This window comes from Macaca thibetana, chromosome 1, assembly GCF_024542745.1.
Source record: "Macaca thibetana thibetana isolate TM-01 chromosome 1, ASM2454274v1, whole genome shotgun sequence".
Lineage (NCBI taxonomy): Eukaryota > Metazoa > Chordata > Mammalia > Primates > Cercopithecidae > Macaca > Macaca thibetana.
In genome coordinates this window covers 16,835,513-16,856,919 of record NC_065578.1, presented here as the reverse complement: position 1 = coordinate 16,856,919, position 21,407 = coordinate 16,835,513, and the positions used below count along the sequence as shown (strand labels likewise).

The 21,407-nt window shown below is 52.2% G+C and overlaps 3 protein-coding genes across 3 annotated transcripts in view; all 3 read right to left on the bottom strand.

Moving 5' to 3' along the window:
• Positions 1–16,671, bottom strand: part of RCC2 (regulator of chromosome condensation 2) — a 32,769-nt gene extending 16,098 nt beyond the window's left edge. Inside the window, exons 1-4 of the mRNA XM_050791476.1 lie at positions 16,568–16,671; positions 15,239–15,534; positions 5,866–5,959; positions 2,303–2,446 (exon numbers count right to left, since the gene is read on the bottom strand). Coding sequence (XP_050647433.1) covers positions 2,303–2,446; positions 5,866–5,959; positions 15,239–15,526 — 526 coding nt within the window. The 5' untranslated portion in view covers positions 15,527–15,534; positions 16,568–16,671. The remainder of the gene's footprint in view (positions 1–2,302; positions 2,447–5,865; positions 5,960–15,238; positions 15,535–16,567) is intronic.
• Positions 1–21,407, bottom strand: part of SDHB (succinate dehydrogenase complex iron sulfur subunit B) — a 689,037-nt gene that overhangs the window by 415,474 nt on the left and 252,156 nt on the right. The window lies entirely within an intron of this gene.
• The window catches only part of PADI2 (peptidyl arginine deiminase 2), a 579,517-nt gene that overhangs the window by 367,215 nt on the left and 190,895 nt on the right, over positions 1–21,407 (bottom strand). The gene's annotated exons all lie outside the window — the stretch shown is intronic.

The following is a 21,407-nucleotide window of genomic DNA, read 5'->3' as shown; positions in this document are numbered from 1 at the left end:
TAATCCCTTTGGTGCTCTGGGCATCCACTGAGGACTATTTGCTGTCTGCCCAATATTTCTCCTCCTTTTTCTACCCTGTAAATGGTGCTCACAGAACAGTGCCAATCCTACCCCTAGGGATCACCCCTCAAGGGCTCTCAGCAACAGGAACCCTGGTGACAAAGCACAGATCTGCCCTGAACACAACAAGCCCAGCCCCACCTCCAGGGCTGCTGCAGGTGCAACCAAGGCCCTGCACCTGTGAATTCCAGCTGAAGGCAGGCCTGAGGGCCAACCCCTGCCCCCGAGTCCTCTGCAGCACCAAATTCAGCTCCAAAACAGACGTGGAAGTTGGGTGGGCCAAAAGGAGGGCTGGGAGCCCCTACACCTCATCTACGTTTCAACACAGACTACCAAGTTCCAAAACAAAAATTCAACCGGCCCCTCTAGGATCCCTCCCGACAAGAGAAGAACCACACCTGTAACCTAACATTTGGGGATACTGATGGAGATCTTACAGGGGTGAGAAGTCAGAGTGATTCTAGGGGGTTTTGCAACCTTCTCCAGCAATGAACTTTTCACCCTCAGGTCGTGATAAAGGCAGACAGCAGAGCCATTAAGATAAGTTCCAGCTGCCTTGGAGAAGGCCTGCAGGAGCAGCCTCTGACTACAGAAGGAATTGCGACTAAGGGAAACCAGCCTCTGACTCGCTCTCTAAAGAATGGCAGGCTGAAGGGCCAACACTGGCACTCGAGCAGGAGAGGCAGACACACCAGCTTCCAATGGGAGCTGCCCAAGTTCACGGTGAAAGGCAGGTGAATACAGAGCAACAAGAGCGAGGCTCAGTGGACCGAGTTGCCGCAGGACGGGCCACAGACGGAGACCCCCCATGAGCAATGCGTCAGCCACCCTCCAGTGACACTCTACACTCACACCAGACGGTGCCCCTCTGCCTTCTGGAGTGGCAAGCAGTGGGCCTGTGGTACCTCCAGCCCTGTCCTCATGTACTGCACTGTCTGCTCGGGGATCACACGGCTCGATGGCGGGACATACACTGTCCCTGCCCACAGAGTCAGAACCGAGGGCGCTTTTAGAGCCACCAAGCAAGTGAAGCTCAGCGAGAGATCAGAACTAAGGTATTTTAGGTTTGGAACACTGACATAAAAGGCTGTGTTCAGTGTTGGAACACGAAGTAGGAGGGGTGCTCTGGGGGAAGGGACACACATCTGTGCCAACCGGGATGCCAACCGGGGGAAAACAAAAACTCTGGCAATGTCAGCATGCCATCAAGAGACTATAAAGTATAAATTTGGGCCAGACACACTTTAGCTTTTTTCAACAGAAATTACAAAATTAGCCGTGTGCAGGGAAGACAACAGATGTTAATATATTTGGACTTTGGTACAGCAGCTCATGAAATCACAAAAAACAGTTCAAACAGCCCAAAATAAAAATGCAGTCACATATGGACTAAAAGCTAGCCAGAGGAACAGCAACAAAGGGTGGGGACAAATGCCAACATACCCCGCTGGAGGCAGAGGCCAGGAGCCACCCAAAGGGCTGGGGATAAAATAAGCCTTAGCCCATACCCTATGGCTGGAATGATCTGGAAGAGGCTGGAATGATCTGGAAGAGGACACAGGCAGGAATGGGCTGGCCAGCTGCAGAGGACAGTGCCGTGGACAGAGGCTAACGGAAGAACTGGAACCCATCCCGAGTGCCCAGGTGAGGAAAAACTGAAGGGAAAGGCAAACAACTTCAAAAAAGGAAACTGAGGTATTTGGGGAAATATCCTAAGAAGCAGACAACACGGACAGTGAGCAACCAAGCCTACAGAACAGACTTGTGCAGACCTCAGACACGAGGGCAAGGCGGCAGGGACGCAGCATCCTATGACATAAGGTGGCAGGTATAAAAGCCAGTGGCATTTCAAGTGGCAGGAACAGAGGTCTCATGTCATATCATGCCTCAAAGAGGAAGGAAACTGTCTGCTGGAAGGACAGCCTGCCTAACACATTCACATACCTCAGTATCAGAAAGATCAAGCTCCGGGCAGAAGATTCAAGAAAATATTGCTTAAACACAAGGAATCGAAGAAGTAGGGGCTGCGTACGGGCAAAAAATGTCAGGGGGAGGAAGGGGATCTGCATGTAGCGTGTAGACAAGAGACGAGCTGGGAATCAGGAAAAAAGACGTAGGCTGTGAACGAAGGAACCCAGCCTTCTAAGACGCGAGTCTCTTTTCCAGGCAAACAGAAGAAAATGCTGCGTGGGGACAGCTGGTGACAGCGGTCCCCAGTGCCCAGCCCCCACGCGGTACTCACCCCAGCTCCACAGCTTCCCTTCCGTGGTGATGAGGAGGCTGTGTGCAGCACAGGAGCCCGAGACCACTGTCCGTACCCGGACCCCCGCCAGGCACCCATACCTATGGGGCCCCCACAAATTCTGACCGAGATTGCGGTAAGCAGCTGCAGAGAGAATGAGAATGCAGATCAGACACCTGGGGGTGGGTGGGGTGACCTCCAAAATGTCACTAGCCACCAAGAAGCCACTTCCCGAGGTTACCAGACACAGGTGTTCCTTGGGTGCCGCCCTGACGTGGCTGTTGGGAGGCTGCACAAGGATCGGGTTTGCACTTCTAATCTCTGTGATGCCTCTGAAGGCCCAAAAAACAGAATGCCCAGGAGCTGGCACAGGCCTGGCGTCACCTGCCACCTTTACACCCATTCGGCCCCAGCCCCTTCTATGGGTCCCACCTCTCACAGGCCTCAGCCCCACGTGCTCTGCCATTGAGCACGCCCACCCGCAAGTGCCTGGGACCTGGTGCGAGGCCTGTCCAGGAGGCAGGAGTGCTGGCTTTCCACAGCCGTCAGCTGAGGAAGAAGCTGACCCAGGAAACCCCGCTCGCCCCGACAGTCACCTGCCCCTCTTCCTCACTCCCTGCTGCCGCCCCGCCTCTCCTTTCCCAGGCTCTCCTGCCCTCCATCTCCGGCCTCCGCCCTGGGCCAGAAGGCTCTTTCTGAGGAGTGACCCAAGTGTCCTGTCTTCCAGTGTTCCCAGCAGGTCCATCAGGCCCCTCGCGGAGGGGCACTGCTCACACAGCATCCCTCCCACCTCCCCCTCCTTTCTCACCCGTCCAGAGTGGCAGCCACTTCATGACTCCCCACCTCCACCCATATATTCACTTCCCCTAGAATGTCCTTCCCACCTCCGACTTATTCCTCAAAGCTCAAGTCAAGCACCAGTTCCCTTCCTTGGGGGAGCCCTCCAGGGCAACGTCCACTGAGAAATCTCCTTCCCTCAGGGCTCCCCTGCCCCAGCCCTGCTCAGCCCACCACAGCCCTCTTCCTGAGCTCCCCGGCCCTCCCACTCCATGAGAAGCCACCCAGAGCCAAAGCTGTAGGCTCCCTCCAGCCTAGACCCTCACAAATGCCTGGCACGCAGTGAGCGCTCAATGGGAGAGAAAAGAAACAGCGCCTTCCTCACAAACCCCACTTCACACCCTATTAGTGGATGGGACAGGGCCAATGTTTCACTTAATTTTTTTAAGTAATTTTTTATTTTTTTTGAGACGGAGTCTCACTCTGTTGCCCAGGCTGGAGTGCAGTGGCGTGATCTCAGTTCACTGCAACCTCCGCCTCCCAGGTTCAATCGATTCTCCTGCCTCAGCCTCCCGAGTAACTGGGATTACAGGCGTGTGCCATCACACCCAGCTAATTTTTGTACATTTAGTAGAGAGGGTTTCACCATGTTGGCCAGACTGGTCTTTAACTCCTGACCTCAAGTGATCCACTCGACTCAGTCTTCCAAAGTGCTGAGATTACAGGCATGAGCCACCATGCCCAGCAATCTTAATTTTTGAAATTGAGATGCTCAAGAATATTTCCAGGACTGCGGTGATTATCCTGAAATGCTAGCCACTGCCGAATCCAGTGTGTAAGACTGATCCAATGTAGGAACTGATCAAAAGGCTACAATGTCTCTATTAAGCGCCTGGCTCCCTGGAAAGTATCTGTGAAGTTGGTTTGTGCCCCACCCTCCGCTCCCAGCAGAGGGCGCCACATGCTCCCTCATTCAGGTGCAGGGGCAAGTGGGCAAGACTCCTGGTCGCAGGGGGCAGGGGCCAGCCTATCCCACCTGGCACCTGAGGCAGCACACCTGCAGACACCTCCCCTGAAAGGAGGAAAAAGAACATCAACAACTTCCTGGGGAAAGAGCAAACCAAAAATAAAAGCCTCATGGTCTATATTAAAACTTAAGAAAAACCCAAGGAGGTGGCACCTAAATTAAGATTCAGGAACTGTATTAATACAAAACTTAGAAGGGAAAAAGAGAAAGCTAAGGTCTCTTTGTCATGAAGACAAAATGACGGCATGACTGACGAGTATCATCACGACCCTGTGCCACGGCACAGGAGGCCAGGGGATGCCAGGCAAGGGTGTGGTGCCACACTTGACCTAGATTGGCCAAGGGGAGTCTCAGGTGGTCAGATGCTCCTGGACTTACCAAAGCATCTTTCCCTGCAGTGCCCAGGATGCCATCAGCTCCTGAGGAGCAGGCTTGGGTTTCTTCTGGCCTCCCAAGGAAGGGCTGGAGGGACTGGAGGGATCAGGCGGGGGAGCAAGTCAAATTAAATGCCCTGCAGCAGTCCCAGGCCCTGCGGTCAGACTGAGAAGTCAATTCCCATGGCCTCCGGATCCCTGGGGTCTGGTCCTAATCACAGAGCTATGTGTGGATTGCTGGGCTATCTTGCAAAAAACAAGACATCCAGGGTGCTGGTTTTCACCAGATCTACAGCAACATACATGTACAGGAGGCAACAGAGTTAACTAGAGGGTGGGACTCCAACCCTGGCCCTGCCACTCGCTTCCTTTGGTATTTACTGCCCTTCTCTGGGCTTCTGTATCTTCAGTGTCAAGTGGCTGCTCAGTTGAAGAACAGCTTTGAAAAATGATGCAATACGGGCACAGGACTGGCAGCAAGGCACCATCAGCACCTGGGCTTACGTCACTGCAGACCAGGAGGCGCTTCTCTGGGACACCAGCCACTGTGTGGATGTGGCCCCCTCCTGGCTTGAGCCTGAAGGCTGGGCATTTTCCAAACAAGACGTTGCTGCTACCTGCAACTTAAATCCATTTCTAACTCAGCTAGCCCCCAGGTGCTGCTGATTCATAAGCTGTTTTCATGGAACAAGGTGATTTCCAACTCCCCTGTTTCAAGGTGCCAAGACGTACCAGCATGCAAATATTTGTTCATGGGGCAAAGCAATGCTGGAAAGCACTTTGGGAGTCTTTCCAGATGAAATCAAGAAGCCATAAAAGTTGGCTACGTGCCAGATGGGCCATTTTTCCCTTAAGGTAAGACACCAGTTTTCCAAAGGTAACGGGACAAAACATTTCTTCTTAAGGACCTCTCTGCTTTCCCCCGCTCCAGACTGTGCCGTCAAACCAGTTCCTACAACAATTTGGCAGCTTGCAAAGAAACATGGACTCTTCTGCAATGTCTGACATTTTGACATCTGACATTTGACAAATGTCTAGGACATTCTGACACCATCTCACAGAGCCAGTCTCTTCATTCTAATGAAAACAAGTGACGTGAGAGGGAAGATGGAAAAGGTGGCAGTGTTCATATTTCAGGATACTACTTATATTTTCCTGATTAATCTTAACGGAATTAGTGAGTCACTGCAAAACTGTGCCTTTAAAAGACTAAGATCAGGGTTCAAATCCAGCTCTACCACTGCAGTGGCTGTGTGGTCTCAGGCAAGTCACTTGGCCTCTCTGAACATGCATGTGTAAATGAAGGGAATACCTACCAGGCAGGTGGTCAACAGAACCTAGCACTTAAGAGGCATTCAATGGGTTTAAAGACACCATTCTCATACCTTGCTGTTTAGGCACTTCTTTTCGACCAATCAAGTCCCAGTTGGTTGCCCCAAAAATCAAAAGCTGCCCTTTGCACTTTGACCCTTCAAGTTTCTGCAGAGAGAGAGAAAGGAAAAAAGAATTAGCATGTAAGTCTGCACCTAGCTTCCCAAGGCTGTCCAACGACAGCACGAAACGAAAGAAAATCACTCACTTGTTAGCCCTTATGTCACCTGTGACCTCCACACCAACAGAGTCTCCCCGCACTCCCCTCCCTCATCGGCAAGTGGCAATGCGGGCAACCCCAAACCTGCCCCCAGCCGCTCACTTGCTAAGCCCAGGCTCATTTTTATCCTTTGACTTCCCTTTAAAATAGCTTTTGCAAAACACCAAAAGAAATATCCCAAATACATGCCTCCTTCGCAAACTGATGTACAGAGGTATTTGCAGGAAGCCTGCCGGCCACTCAGGGGCATTACATCAGGCTCGTCCTAGGGCCAAGTCTCCATTTCACATGGTAAGCACAGTCCGGGACCTCAAACCTTAGGAGCCCCACATCACTTCTGCTGCCCACTCTGCCGAGAACCTTTCCATGGGGACTCAGGAAGAAAGTAGAGAACAAGGTTCGGTTTCTCCACTGAAGGGAGACCAGGCAGAACACAGCTTTGGTGAGTATGCGGGGGTCTGATGCAGGCAGCCTTTGATGGCACCCTCAGCCGCTCTCCATGAGCCCAGGGGCCAATGGTGAGTGAAACAGGACCTCCCAGAGGCTGGGCTTCTCGAGGAACAAGCTGTCACAGCAGCCAGCATACTCCAATGTTCATCCTTAGTCTCTCAACACAGAAAGTCATCAGGGCCACCAACTCTCATACTGTCAACGAAAATCTACGCCATTTAAAAAGACCATTGTTCAATTCTGAGTGGCACTCATAATATTCTCAGCACTTTGCTTCCTTAAATGTCAAAATATACTTTTTCAAGTAGGCTGTTAGTGGAAAACTCAATTCTGAACTCCCCACTCAGTCCACACTGGCAAGGGCAGCATTCATTACTATCACTTTCTGCTCTTACACATTATCTTTCCTGGATGTGAAAAGGAAAGGGATTTCCTTCCGTTTACAGAATTGTTCTTGGAAGGCTTCAGGAAAAAAGGCTGGCCAGTCGCAATGGATCACGCCTGTAATCCCAGCACTTTGGAAGGCCGAGGCGGGCAGATTGCTTGAGCTTACAGACCAGCCTGGGCAACAAGGCGAAACTTTGTCTCTAAAGAAAATACAAAAATGAGCCTGTGGTCCCGGTTACTTGGGAGGCTCAGGTGGGAGGACTGCTTGAGCTGAGGAGCTGGAGACTGCAGTGAGCCAGAATCACATCACCGCTCTCCAGCTTGGGTGACAAAGCCAGGCTCTGTCTCAAAAAAAAAAAAAAAAGGGCCAGGCACAGGGCTCACCAGCACTTTGGGAGGTCGAGCCAGGCGAATCACAAGGTCAGGAGTTCAAGATCAGCCTGGCCAATACGGTGAAACCCCGTCTCTACTAAAAACACAAAAAAATTAGCCAGGCATGGTGGCATGCGCCTGTAGTCCCAGCTACAGGAGGCTGAGGTAGAAGAATCACTTGAACCCGGGAGGTGGAGGCTGCAGTGAGCCGAGCTCGTTCCACTGCACTCCCAGTGTTGCTGCCCAGGCTGGAGTGCAATGGCGTGATCTTGGCTCGCTGCAACCTCTGCCTCCCGGGTTCAAGCGATTCTCCTACCTCAGCCTCCCAAGTAGCTGGGATTACAGACACCCAGCTAATTTTTTGTATTTTTAGTAGAGACAGGGTTTCACCATGTTGGCCAGGCTGGTCTCCAACTCCTGACCGCAGGTGATCCACCCACCTTGGCCTCCCAAAGTGCCGATAAAACGTCAATAAAATAACGCTGATAAAAGTACCCAATCACGCCAATAAAAATGTATCTGTGGGCCAGGCATGGTGGCTCACACCTGTCATCCCAGCACTTTGGGAGGCCGAAGCAGGCAGATCACCTGAGGTCAGGAGTTCAAGTCCAACCGTGGTGACAAAGCCAGTCCTGTCTCAAAAAAAAAAGAGAGAAAAAGAAAAAGGCCCAATCATTCTAACCTCTACAGTGTGATCACCCCACCAGTATGCTTTGGCAGTACGGCTCGTGCATTTCTAAGATTACACATCTTTGCCAGGTGCGGTGGCTCATGCCTGTAATCTCAGCACTTTGGGAGGCCGAGGCAGGCAGATCACGAGGTCAGGAGATCGAGACCATCCTGGTTAACACGGTGAAACCCTGTCTCTACTAAAATTACAAAAAATTAGCTGGGCGTGGTGGCGGGCGCCTATAGCCCCAGCTATTCGGGAGGCTGAGGCAGGAGAATGGCCTGAACCCCAGAGGCGGAGCTTGCAGTGAGCTGAGATCACGCCACTGCCCTCCAGCCTGGGCGACAGAGCGAGATTCCATCTCAAAAAAAAAAAAAAAAAGATTACATATCTTCACGCAGATGAATTCCATTTCATAGGAACCTTTACATAACCCAAACCTGATTAGGGCGTCCAACAAAATATAGGTTCCGTCACGCTTGCCCACCCCACCACATTATGTAACAGGAGAAAGATGGTCAGTCTACAGGAATGCATCCTGCAGTCGTCACGAAAAGGGAAAGTGAGGCCAGCCGCGGTGGCTCACGTCCGTCATCCCAGCACTTTGGGAGGCCAAGGTAGTTGGATCACCTGCGGTCAGGAGTTCGAGACCAGCCTGGCCAACATGGTGAAACCCTGTCTCTACTAAAAATACAAAAAATTAGCTGGCTGTCTGTAATCCCAGCTACTTTGGAGGCTGAGGCAAGAGAATCGCTTGAACCCAGGAGGCAGAGGTTGCAGCGAGCCAAGATCACGCCATTGCACTCCTGGGCAACAAGAACGAAACTCCGTCTCAAAAAAAGAAAAACAGGCGGTGGGGAGGGAAGTGAAACAACACGGAAAGGGAGAACAACTTTGCCACATTTAAATTATTTAGAAAATGACCTTAATCAGAGGGTGGCCCAGCCCCTGCAGCACCCACAACTCAGGTTACTTGAATTGGAGCCTAGTTTCCCGATTATCTCGCCTTCTTTGTTTAACTGGCAGGCCCGGCTGGAATATGCTACAGGTCTACAGTCAATGGGTTCTGTCGAAGTCCCTGTGGAAGGAGGGGCCTGAGTCCTCTGCCCAAGCCTACCAAGTTGGCATGGAGGGGGCAGTGGAGACCCAGGAATGGCGCTAAGGCACTGGAGACCAAGCTCCCAGGCCAGAGAGCAGCCTGGAAAAGAGTCCTGGAATGCCGGCAACCGTGGACCAGGCAGGCGGAGGTTCATGTGCACCTGTGCTCAGCACGCACCATTGAAGTCAAACCACCCAACACTGAGATACAATCACTGCAGCAAAACTTCACAGCGCTGAGGCCACACCAGAACCCTCAGCTCCATCAGGCCAGAGGGCATGGTTCAGGGCAAGTTCAGACAGCCAGCGCTTAATCGCAGTGGCCTTGGCCTTCAGGAGGGAGTTTCCTGGGTGACCTGGACATTTGCTCAAGGGCTCATGAAGACAGACCCATCAGGCTAGCTAAGCATTTATACGCAAACCCAACCGCGTCAATAAAAATATATTTGTAGGCCGGGCGCGGTGGCTCAAGCCTGTAATCCCAGCACTTTGGGAGGCCGAGATGGGCGGATCACGAGGTCAGGAGATCGAGAGACGATCCCGGCTAACACGGTGAAACCCCGTCTCTACTAAAAAATACAAAAAAAATAGCCGGGCGAGGTGGCGGGCGCCTGTAGTCCCAGCTACTCGGGAGGCTGAGGCAGGAGAATGGCGTAAACCCGGGAGGCGGAGCTTGCAGTGAGCTGAGATCCGGCCACTGCACTCCAGCCTGGGTGACAGAGCAAGACTCCGTCTCAAAAAAAAAAAAAAAAAAAAATATATATATATATATATATATATATATATATATATATTTGTGGGCCGGGCGTGGTGGGTCTAGCCTGTAGTCCCAGCTACTCGGGAGGCTAAGGCTGAGGCAAGAGAATGGCGTGAACTCAGGGGGCGGGGCTTGCAGTGACACTACATTGCGCTACTGCACTCCAGCCTGGGCGACAGAGCGAGACTCCGTCTCAAATAACAAAAATATATACACACACACACACACGTGTGTGAAAAACCCTGGTAAACTGAGTCTACTCCAGTGACAGTGGCCAGATTCCTATGAAGGACATTAACCGTTAGTCAAGTTTTTACGTGATGGACCCTATTTCCTCACACATTAGATGGAGGTTACTGTATTTCGTTATTATTTACACAACTGTTTGCCCTAAGCTGCTTTCTTTTATTCTCTGTAACTTCTTTCCTCTGTCTTACGTGGAATTAACATTTAAATTGAGTAACAGAGAACTCCCAGCACCCCTTCTCACTTAAGGGGTGCTCCTCTTTGTCAGAGACTGGAAACCACCAATCGTGGGAGAGACTCCCGTACTCGGGGGCTCCCTGGGCCGGGGGCCGGGGGTGGGGGGGGTGATGCCAGTGGGTGTGTGGGTGTCTGAAGTTCAATGTTCCCTCCCAGGCTGAATTCAGCTTTCCCCGACGGGTCTACAGATGTTTTTTGGTTGAACTCAGTGTCTGCTACACTGCTTGTGTATGAAGGTCACACAGCAGACAGCCTGGCAAATAGTGTCCCCAACAAGACGAGTGATTTTCATGTCATTTCACCTGGCTGCCTCTAGCAACCTGGTCACATAACCTGGGCAGAGACACATGGCCACGGACAGAAAAGGCACTGAGCTTCTTCAATCAACAAAATGGGATTTCTAATCTAAAGCAATTTTTGAATTATGATCCAAATGCAAGGTGCATGAGTCAACCTTTTAACACAGGTCCATTTAGAAGACCGCTGCTCCCGGGGACGTAAGACCCCTGGGAACCATGCCGGCATCGACCAATTACCTAAGGGCCATCAACTGAAACAGACTTCCAGCTCAGCTTTCAGTTTTATTTATTTGGTCCTTTCAGATTCAACACATCTGTCTCAGGGTCCACAAAACCTTGGCAACTCAAGACTGAAAAAACTACAAAGATCTGGGCAGTTTGCGACACTCACCTGTTTTCTAGGATTTGGCCAAGGCTGCTGCCTTTACTTGCTTTAGGAGATTATGAAGTTTACAAAGAATTAGGACTGAATCTACCCTAGTGTGACACTGCGCCATAAATATTTGGAGTTCCTGGCATTAATTTCTCAAATCCTTGGAATCTCCAAAGCAAAGTCTTTTGTATGCTAATGACTGACACTGGCAGCCCCCAGGCAGTGGGAGCCTAGGGACTTTCAGCCCCACCCTCCAACCTCAGGAAGGGAGGGGATTGAAGGTTAAAGTGATGATCAATGGCTTAATCTACCATGCCTACATAATGAAGCCTCCATTAAAACCTGTAAGGACCAGGTCACAGAGCTTGTGGAGAGCTGAACATGTACCAGGTAGGTGGTCTGCAGAGGGCACGGAAGCACAGTGCCTCTTCCCCCACATCTAGCCTTACAGGTCTCTTTATTCATAGCCTTTGTAACATCCTTTATAATAAACTGGTGTTTCCCTGAGTTCTGTGAGCCATTTCAATAAATTAATCGACCCCAAAGAGGGGGTAATGGGAACCCCAACTAGAGGCTAGTTGGTCAGAAGCTACCAGGGCCTGGACTTGCCACTGCTGTCTGGGGTGAAGGGACAGTCTTGGGGACTGAGCCCTCAAGCTGAGGAAATTTACCTCCAGGTGGATAGTGTCACAGATAAGCTGGAGGACACCCTGCCGGTGTGTGCTACAGAACTGATTACTTGCTTGATAGTAGGGGGAGACCTCCCTTTACGTCTGGTCATGTAAGTCTTGCGTTGGGAGGCCGGGCGCGGTGGCTCACGCCTGTAATCCCAGCACTTTGGGAGGCCGAGGCAGGCGAATCACGAGGTCAGGAGTTCAAGATCAGCCTGGTCAACATGGTGAAATCCCGTCTCTACTAAAAATATAAAAATCACCCAAGTGCAGTGGCAGGTGCCTGTCATCCCAGCTACTCGGGAGGCTGAGGCAGGAGAATTGCTTGAACCCAGGAGGTGGAGGCTGCAGTGAGCTGAGATTGCACCACTGTACTCCAGCCTGGGAGACAGAGCAAGACTCTGTCTGGGGGTGGCGGGGGTGGGAAGAAGTCTTGTGTTGGTTGTTGCGTGGTGAGAGAGCAGAAGAAAAAACAAAAATGTGAGTTTCTTCTTAACACTTAGGCAATGACAATGCGTCTGCCATAAGAATGTTCTATAAAATGCACATATTTTACTCAAGGCAACTCTGCCCCTCAACAATGTATTTGGCTCATCTTCTACAAGCAGCTTTGGGGTCACCTGCAGCTTTGGAGTCACTGAAGGCAATATGGTTTTGGATGTTTCCTGGGCGGCTGCTTTCACACAGACCTCCTCCTAGCAACCCTGTGCAGGGGGAAGGCGTGCAAAATACTCAGTAAAAAAGGTTCTTTCTGCATCAAGGACTGCTGTCTGCCTGTGGTAGCAGAGTCCCTAGGACTGCTCAACAGAGAGACAGAGACCAGAAACCTGGGGCCAGGGAGACTGGACAGGAGGCCAACCCAGGACAAGGGGCAGAGGACCACCCTAGGCCTATGGAAAGGCAATGGGGGCTGCACGGACTCAGCCCTGACCATGAACCAGACTCAGTAGATGCTACCAAAACTTAAACGTGGGGCACTTTGGGAGGCCGAGGTGGGTAGACCACCTGAGGTCGGGAGTTCGAGACCAGCCTGGCCAACATGGTGAAACCCCGTCTCTACTAAAAATACAAAAAATTAGCCAGGTGTGGTGGTGGGCGTCTGTAATCCCAGCTACTCGGGAGGCTGAGACAGGAGAACTGCTTGAACCCAGGAGATGGAGACTGCAGTGAGCTCATGACATTGCACTCCAACCTGGGCAACAAGAGCTAAATTCCAGCTCAAAAAAACAAAAGCAAAACTTAAATGCAAGATGTGTACTTTCCATGAGGCATAAAGGGGCATGGGCATCATTTGTCGAACCCTCAGCCTCCCAGGTGCTCTGATTCTAGAACAGCACCGACAGCCCAAAGGATGGGCATCATGGGCCCTCTTGGTTTTTCAGTGGATGGAGAAGGGAAGATGTAGCTTTTAGAGTCCTGCTTATACACATATGTGAAATAATAACGTATTTATGTGTATAAACAGGAACTTGAAAGCTGCAATGGACTGCTGTTTACTCACATTAAGACTTACAAACGTGTAGCCCAACAAAGGGCTCACGCCTGTCATCCCAGCACTTTGGGAGGAGGCTGAGGCAGGCAGATCACTTGAGGCCAGGAGTTCGAAACAGCCTGGCCAACATGGTAAAACCCAGTCTCTACAAAAAGTACGAAAATTATTCGGGTGTGGTGGTGCACACTTGTAATCCCAGCTACTCGAGAGGCTGATCAGCACACAAAAACCACTTGAACCTGAGAGGCGGAGGTTGCAGTGAGCTGAGATTGTGTCACTGCATTCCAGCCTGGGCCATAGAGGGAGACTCTGCCTCAAAAAAAAAAAAAAAAAAAGACGAGCAAATGTGCCATTTCCATTGACAAACCAGCTTCAAGCAGCACAGCTGGAGGCAGAGGTGGGCCAGGGAGAGCCAGTGTCATTCACACACTCCCTGTCACTACGTTCTTGGGTCAACCTGAGCATGGGGGGGATCTTTTACTCTGATGGCAAAACTCAGCGCTCCAACAGCCTGGAGCTGTACAGCTGACAACTGGAGTCTTGGATGTCCAAACACAATCTTGCTTTTGGAAACTCACTCAAAATAGGATACAGGAGAGGCGGAAGCTCACCTGGCCTTTCTTTTTAGTTTTGTCCTAACATACTGTGTTGGGAGGGCAAATGTCTGCAGTCTGGCACAGCAGATTAGCTATCAAAGGAAAACAGTTCCTGTGTTCCAATTTCTCAATACTTTGGCCATTGTCTAAGTCTAGCCTGATCCAAGACCCTGGGCAGGAGCTTTTGACAGCTTTTGACGGGCTCTCCTCCACTGCCTAACATGTTAACCCTTTCACCCAGAGGGCAGTTTTACAAACCATATTCCCATGTGCAATTTGCAGGGACATCAGGGGTTACAGCATTTGGAGATCCAGTTCCATCCATGACTCTGGACAAAGCCTTCAAATTCTGTGCTCCAGTTTCCCTATCTATAGGGCAGACGTATAAAATGTGTTATTAGACACTGCCTGCGCTTCTCTGGAGGAAAGCACTCTGCTGTTAACCCTTAAACACCCTTAGGAGATGGGCCCTCATGGAAGGAAAAAAACCTCACCGGGTGTCAGGCTCTAAACCCCAGGTGGACGTTCTTACTCTCTGGGGGTTATCTGAGAATCTGGTGAAAACTTAGACCCTCTTCTGAAAAACATGTCCCACACCACACCAAACTTGCAGAAAGTTCTGGTAGCGGGGGGGATGATGTGGCGGCAGATGCCAGGTTCAGATCTCCGGCCCTGCAGGCTTTTTCGGGAACGTTGAGTCAGCCACGACCTTAATTAAAATTTGAGAACAGAAGCCCGCCCAAGACCCTTGGAGATGCTTCTTCACTGGGGGGCTACAACACAGCCCACCCCCGGCATCCTGCAGCTTCGGACCACCGGCGGCAAACAAAAGCCTCAGCACCGCTCAGCCGGGGGTCTTCCCCGACCTCGGGGGAGGGCTCTGCGGAGCATGCGCCCTTGCACCCCGCCCCGGCGCCCGCCGCCCCCGCCTTCCCGGCGCGCGAGCCGGCGCAGGGCCGCACGGGGCATGCGCGGCGGCCGTCAGGCCCCGCCTCCCCCGGGCGCCGGAGCCGAGGCGGCGGGAACCTCAAAGCCCCGGTGCAAACGGCCGCTCCCCGCAGAGCGCCGGCCGCCCCCTCCCCGCGGCGCCCGGGCCCACCGCCGGCCACGGACGTGTGGCGCTGGCTGGCCGCCCCCTCTTCCAGGCCGGGCGAACTTACCGAGGTCCCCTTTCCCGGGGCGGGGGGGAGGGGCGCAGAGGGAGCCGTGGGGGCGGGGCCATGACCCCCTCGCGCGGGCTTCGGCCGCCCCTCCCCCGCCGCGGGCCCGGGCGCGCGCCCCAACCGCCAACCGCCCGCGCGGTGCCCGGGGTCGGGTAGGCCGCGGGCCGCGCGCCCCGGCCCGAGCCCTTTTGTTGCGAGGAGGCGGAGGCAATGATTCAGCCCGCGGCCTGTGCCGGCCCGGCCGCCGGGAGGGAGCGTGACGCGAGGAGGCCCCCGCCAGAACGCGCGCCGTGCCGCGTCGCTGCCCCCGCCGGTCCTGGCCCTGCGTCCACCCGCCTGCCCTGCCCCTCACTCACGACGCGCTCCTTGGTGTGCTCGGGCTCGGTGATGACCACGGCCGCACCGCCCGCCTTGCCTGCCGCCGCCGGCCGCGCCGCGCGCTTGCCCCCGCCGGGGGTCCCGTCGAGCTCCAGGCCGTCTTCGTCGCCGCTGCTACCGCCGCCGCTGCTGCTACTGCAGCGCTCGGGCCGCTCGCGCTTCCTGCCCGCCGGGCCGCCGCGTTTCCTGGGCCCGGCGCGGGCAGTGCCGTTGCCCGAGCTCGGCTCCTCCCAGGCCGCCGCCGCCGCCGCCTTCTTCCTGGGCATGGTCGCGGCTGGAGGGAGACACGGGGCAGCGGCGCACAATGGACGGGTTATAAACTGCGCGGGGGGAGGGGAGCGGAGACGAGCCACCCGGCCTCCACTTCCTCCCCTGCCCTCCCCAAAGTGGCGGCCGCAGGGTGGGCGGAGAGGGGGCGAGTTGGGAGAGGAAATCGCGCCCCTCCCTGGCCCCGGCGCGGCTCCTTCGGGGAATCCCGCAGGGCAGCCGGGAGCCCCAGAGGCAACCCGCTGGAGGGAGAATGGAGACCCCCGGCCTATCCTTAAGTTAGGTTTGCCCACAAAGCATCGCAGTTGCAACCTCGCTCCCCCAAAAGTAAAGGGAAAGTAAAAGCAGCGTCCAGTCCCCTAGATTTTCATTAAAGAAGGCTTCGGGACACTTCCAGGATTCCCCCTTGGTACCTTGGGGGTAAGGGAGTCCCTGTTCCCCGGCCACCCCACCTGCTGCTTTTGTCTCCGCAGCCTCCCCCCCAAACCCACTCATCGCATTTAATGCAACACTCTTCCCCCACCCCGTGTCAGCCCTGGACCCCCGTTCGGCCCCAGCTCAGGGATTCCGACCTCGGGCTCTAGTTGGCCGAATCCCTCAGGCAGACTGCCCCGGGCGACGGGGGAAGAGCCCGAAGAAAGCCGGACCCCAGCCCCAAACACCTGCTCGCACAGACACGAAAAATAAAAACTTTAATGGTGCCCAACTCTCTCCCAGCCCCCTTGCCGGCCGCGCTGTCCGGCCGGTCTCCGGTCCGAATGCAAAGTGCCCAGGGCCGCCACCAGCTCCCCGGCGTCCCTGCGCTCTCCCCTGTCTGCTTTTTTTTTTTTTTTTTTTTTATTGATTTTGAACAATGGGATCTCTGTCTGTCTCCGATTAAACCACGTGGATCCGCCTTCCTTCCTCTTTTTATTGCTTCAATCACCCAGCCCCCCCTCCTCCAGGTTTTTTTTTTTTAACCTTTTCTCTTTAAAAAAAGGAAAAAAAAAAAAACTTTCCCAGACCCCACAAACTGATCACTGCCGATTTTCAGACCCTACCTGGTTGGAGTGATGAGAAACCGGAGAGAAAAAAGGAAGAGAAGCAACTAAAAGATGGATCGGAGGGCTTTTTTTTTTTCCGGCCCAGACAAGGGCTCCAGCCCACTCACCAGATACACTTAAAATGTAAATACGAGCTTCCAGAACAAATGCTACAACACAAAACAGAAACACATGTGCGGCCGCGCGGCAAGCGAGCGCGCGGCGGGGCGGGAGGCGCGGGGCCCGGGGGCGCGCGCGCCCCCTGCCGGCCGGCGGACCGGGCGCCGGCGCCCCCGCCCCGCCCGTCCCGGCCCACCCGAGCCTGCGCCCCGCGCCGCGCGCCACGCCGCCCGCCTCGGCTCCGCCGCTCCTGCGCCTTTCGCGGGCCCGCGAGCGCGCCTCGGGCCTTCCACGCAGTGCGGTCTGCGCGTCAGGGACTTCTTTGCGGCTTAGGAGGATGCTGGATTGTTTTTCCTGGGCACGTCTAGACAGGTCACCTGAGGACACTCGCTGGAAGATAGTTACTTCGCTCACGCAGCAGCCAACAAGGGACGTGCCCTAATTGAGTGATTGGAATGAAAGATGAATACAATTTGAATAATTTTTCCTGTGCAGAGAGAAGCTGAGTTTTATTTGCCTATGGATGTGTCCTCAGTATGTAGCAAGCTGCTGTGACACGGAAGAATGACATAAAGGTTTGCTGTATTCGTGAATTAATTCATAATTAATTTGAGGGCCGTGGAGGCACTGGAAGCTGGTTTTGAGGGGAAATGTTTCATTTTTGACAAATATTTACTGAGCCCCCGGTACATGCAAGACCCACAGTGCCCGGGGCTGCAGAGCCAGGGAACAAAGTTTGCACCCTAGTGGAACGCACAGCCTAACGGAAAGACAGATCAGTAAACAAGCAATTACAAGAGTGATAAGCTTTACAAAGTGATGCCTGTGTAGCAACATTATGGCGAGGGGATTTATCCTAGTCCAGGGCCAGGGAAGGTGGAAAGTTATGCTGAACAACTTAGAGGATGAATAAGACCCGATGAAAGGGGGCAGGAAAAGTATTCCAGGCCAGGTGGAGTGAACGGGACGCTCCACATTTCGAGATCTTGAGAGACACCTCCTGGGACGGAAGCTGTCTGGTGGGGCTGGGGTGAGAAGAGCTAAGAGGCTGGGTTATGAGGAGGTAGGCAGGGGTGCGAGGGCCTGCATAGACCCTAGTGAACCGCAGTGAGGCTTGATCTCGTTCGCGTGTCCTGGGAGGGGTGAAAAAAGGCTTGCTTGCTTCCTACCGGTCTCCACCCTCCACCTCTCCACCCCACTTCCATTACGATCTCACCATCGCTTGCTCTCCTCTCAGTGCTTTTTCTCCTGCTTCTTTTTTCCTTAGGCGTACTGCACAAGGAAGTTCCTTCTTTAGGCAACTTCCTGAAAATGGATAGAGTTCTAGGATTTTTGTGATTCATTCATTCATTGTTAGTGCAAGAAACAGGATTGGGAAGTATCAAGTGTCCTTCAAAGGAAGACAGAGAAACCAAGAGGCCCAAATCTAAGGTATTTGATCAAAGTCAAAAGTCTGCGTGTCAAGGGAGCTGAGAGTGCTTATGTAAAAGAACTTTGGAAATGAGAAATCAACCGGTACATTTCAGAGTTTTTCAGGAAAGTCAAGACAGAATAGAAGCACCCTTTGAAAGCCTCTTCTTAATAGACCTGCATTTGAAAAGATTTTTTAGAGATTGAACTTTGATGCTTTGATATAAAGCATAAGTAGAACCAACCAGAAAAGAATTTCTCCTAAATATGCCGTCAAGTCCCCTTCAGGAAATGGCATGCTGATGCTTGTCAGCCGAGGCGGGCGGCTGGGTGTTTATCCTCTAAACACCCTGTGTGGCCAATTAGGAACAGCACTGACAGGACCTTTGGATTTCAGTCTGGAAGTCTTTTCTTTTTTTCTCCTGCCCCTGTATAATGCTTTTTGCCAGCTTAAAAGACACATGCGTCAGACACACTGATGCAATGAGACGCTAATATCATATTGCATCATCTGATCCTAGGTGTGGTGCTCCCGAAACTGGTTTTTCTTGAGGTTATGCTGCAGTAGAAAAGCACTTTGGGTATAACACCCTGGAACTGGCCCTACTTGTTAGATGACAAAAGTAATTTTTGCAACTCCGTACCTCCATTCCACACCACTGTTCTCCCAGGGGAAGCCTGTGTGACCCTCCTGGCTGGAATCGGGTGTGCAACAGACATTCATCAGTTAGGTGTGTCATGCTGCCACTTATGTAACAAATGCTACATAGCGAGGTGCACCTACAGGCAAGCTGAAAATGACACTTCCTCCTTCAAACTGCGCTTGGAATTTCACCTCGCTTTAATTGAGCAACTTCTCCAGGGACAGGATGGTTTGGTGCAAAACCTGGAGAGGGGAAGCGAAAGAAGATGGCCGAGATTTGCCTGATACTTTGGGGCACAGGTGTCTGGCACTGTGCTGAGTATTTTACACCCAGAATTTTGGAAATGTGGCTCCAAGTGCCAGCCTGCCATCACTCTTTAACCTCGTCTTCAGCAAAATCATATTGCAAGTTAGATTCAGCTACGCTTAAGTTCTCTTCCAGGGGTGACGTGTGATTCTTTCCTTATTTCCTTCCTTTTTTTTTTGAGATAGAATCTTGCTCCTCCAGCACCCAGGCTGGAGGGTGATGGTATGATCCCAGCTCACTGCAGCCTCTACCTTTCTTGCTCAAGCGATCCTCTCGCTTCAGCCTCCCAAGTAGCTGAGACCACAGGCATGGGCAGCTACACCTGGCTAATTTTTTTTTCTTTTTTAATGTTTTATAGAGACAAGGTCTCTCTCTGTTGCCCAGGCTGGTCTCGAGTGATCCTCCCACCTCAGCCTCCCAAAGTTGTGGGATTATAGGGGTGAGCCACTGTGCACAGCCTCAAAAGTATAATTCTTTCTTTTTTTCTTTTTCTTTTTCTTTCTTTTTTTTTTTTTGGAGGCAGAGTCTCGTACTGTCACCTGGGCTAGAGTGCAGTGGTGCGATCTCGGCTCACTGCAACCTCTGCCTCCCAGGTTCAAGCAATCTCCTGCCTCAGCCTCCCAAGTAGCTGGGATTACAGGCGTCCACCCCGCCCAGCTAATTTTGTATTTTTAGTAGAGACAGGGTTTCACCATGTTGACCAAGCTGGTCTCGAACCTCTGACCTCGTGACTCATCCGCCTTGGCCTCCCAAAGTGCTGGGATTACAGGCGTAAGCCACTGCGCCCAGCCTCAGAAGTGTAATTCTATTCAACTTGGCTACAGAAAGCTCCACCTGTACTTGGAAGATTAATTTTCTGATCCAGTGTCTATAAAAATGAAACCAATGATCCTGGGAGTGATGCACCAACCAATATAAATGATTCTTTCTTTTTTTTTTTGAAACTGGGTCTCACTCTGTCACCTAGGCTGGACTGTAGTGGCGCAATCTTGGCTCCCTACAGCCTCGACCTCCTGGGATCAAACAATTCTCCTGCCTCAGCCACCCTCGTAGCTGAGACTGCAGACGTGCACCACCATGCCCAGCTAAGTTTTAAAATTTTTTTGTAGAGACAAGGTCTCACTATGTTCCCCAGGCTGGTCTCAAACTCCTGACCTCAAGCAGTCATTTTGCCTTGGCCTCTCAAAGTGCTAGGATCATAGGCATGTGTCACCGTGCCTGGCTTCTTTTTACTCTTTTCAATGTGACTACCACAAAATTTAATATTACATATTAAGTTTTTTGTGGCTCATATGTTATTCCTATTGGACATCACTGCCTTCGAAAGCACAGCTGGAAAACTGGTAATTTCCTCTGGACCCAACTCTTTCTGCATCTGTTCTCTAGTTTCTCCTCTCTGTAAAATGGCAAGATAAAGTTTGGGCTAAATTTCTCTTGAGGTTACTTCTGGATTTCTTATTCCCTGATTCTGAGGACAGCAGTCCCAGTATAGTGTTTGGAGGGATGTTTTCTAGGAGATGCAGATCCAGTGGTTCTATATCTGCCAATGAGTCATGAAATTTTCAAACCCAAAGAGTCTTTAAATATTGTAGTTGGACCTTTAAGTCCCCAGTCTGCGAGGCCCGCCTGGGCTTGACTTGTGGTTTCTTCATCTTTGTTTTTCTAGCAAGCACCCAGAGCAACCTGGCATGTAGTAAGCTGTCAATATATGTTTGTTCATCTAAATAATATCCAGTGGAAGAACTGAAGCCAAGGGAGATGCTGAGGCCTCTTGAGGCCACACAGCTGGCAGATAGGAGAGCCAGGAAGTATACAGGCATCTGCCATCAGTAGGAGGATTGTCAGAAATACAGAATCTGGCCAGGTGTGGTAGTACACGCCTGTAATCCCAGCACTTTGGGAGGCGGAGGCAGGACTATTGCTTAAGCCCAGGAGTTCAAGACCAGCCTGGACAACATAGTGAGACCCCATCTCTACAAAAATTAGAAAAAAATTAGCCAGGAGTGGCTGGGCACAGTGGCTCATGCCTGTAATCCCAGCACTTTGGGAAGCCAAGGTGAGTGGATCACTTGAGGTCAGGAGTTCGAAACCAGCCTGGCCAACATGGTGAAACCCTGTTTCTACTAAAATATACAAATATTAGCCGGGCGTGGTGGCAGGCAACTTAATCCCAGCTACTTGGGAGGCAGAGGCAGGAGAATCGTTTGAATCTGGGAGGCAGAAGTTGCAGTGAGCCGAGATCGAGCCATTGCACTCAAACCTGGGGGATAAGAGCTAGACTTCTCTCAAAAAAAAAAAGAAAGAAAGAAAAATATTAGCCAGGCATGGTGACGCAAACCTGTAGTCCCAGGAGGCTGAGGTGGGAGAATCGCCTGAGT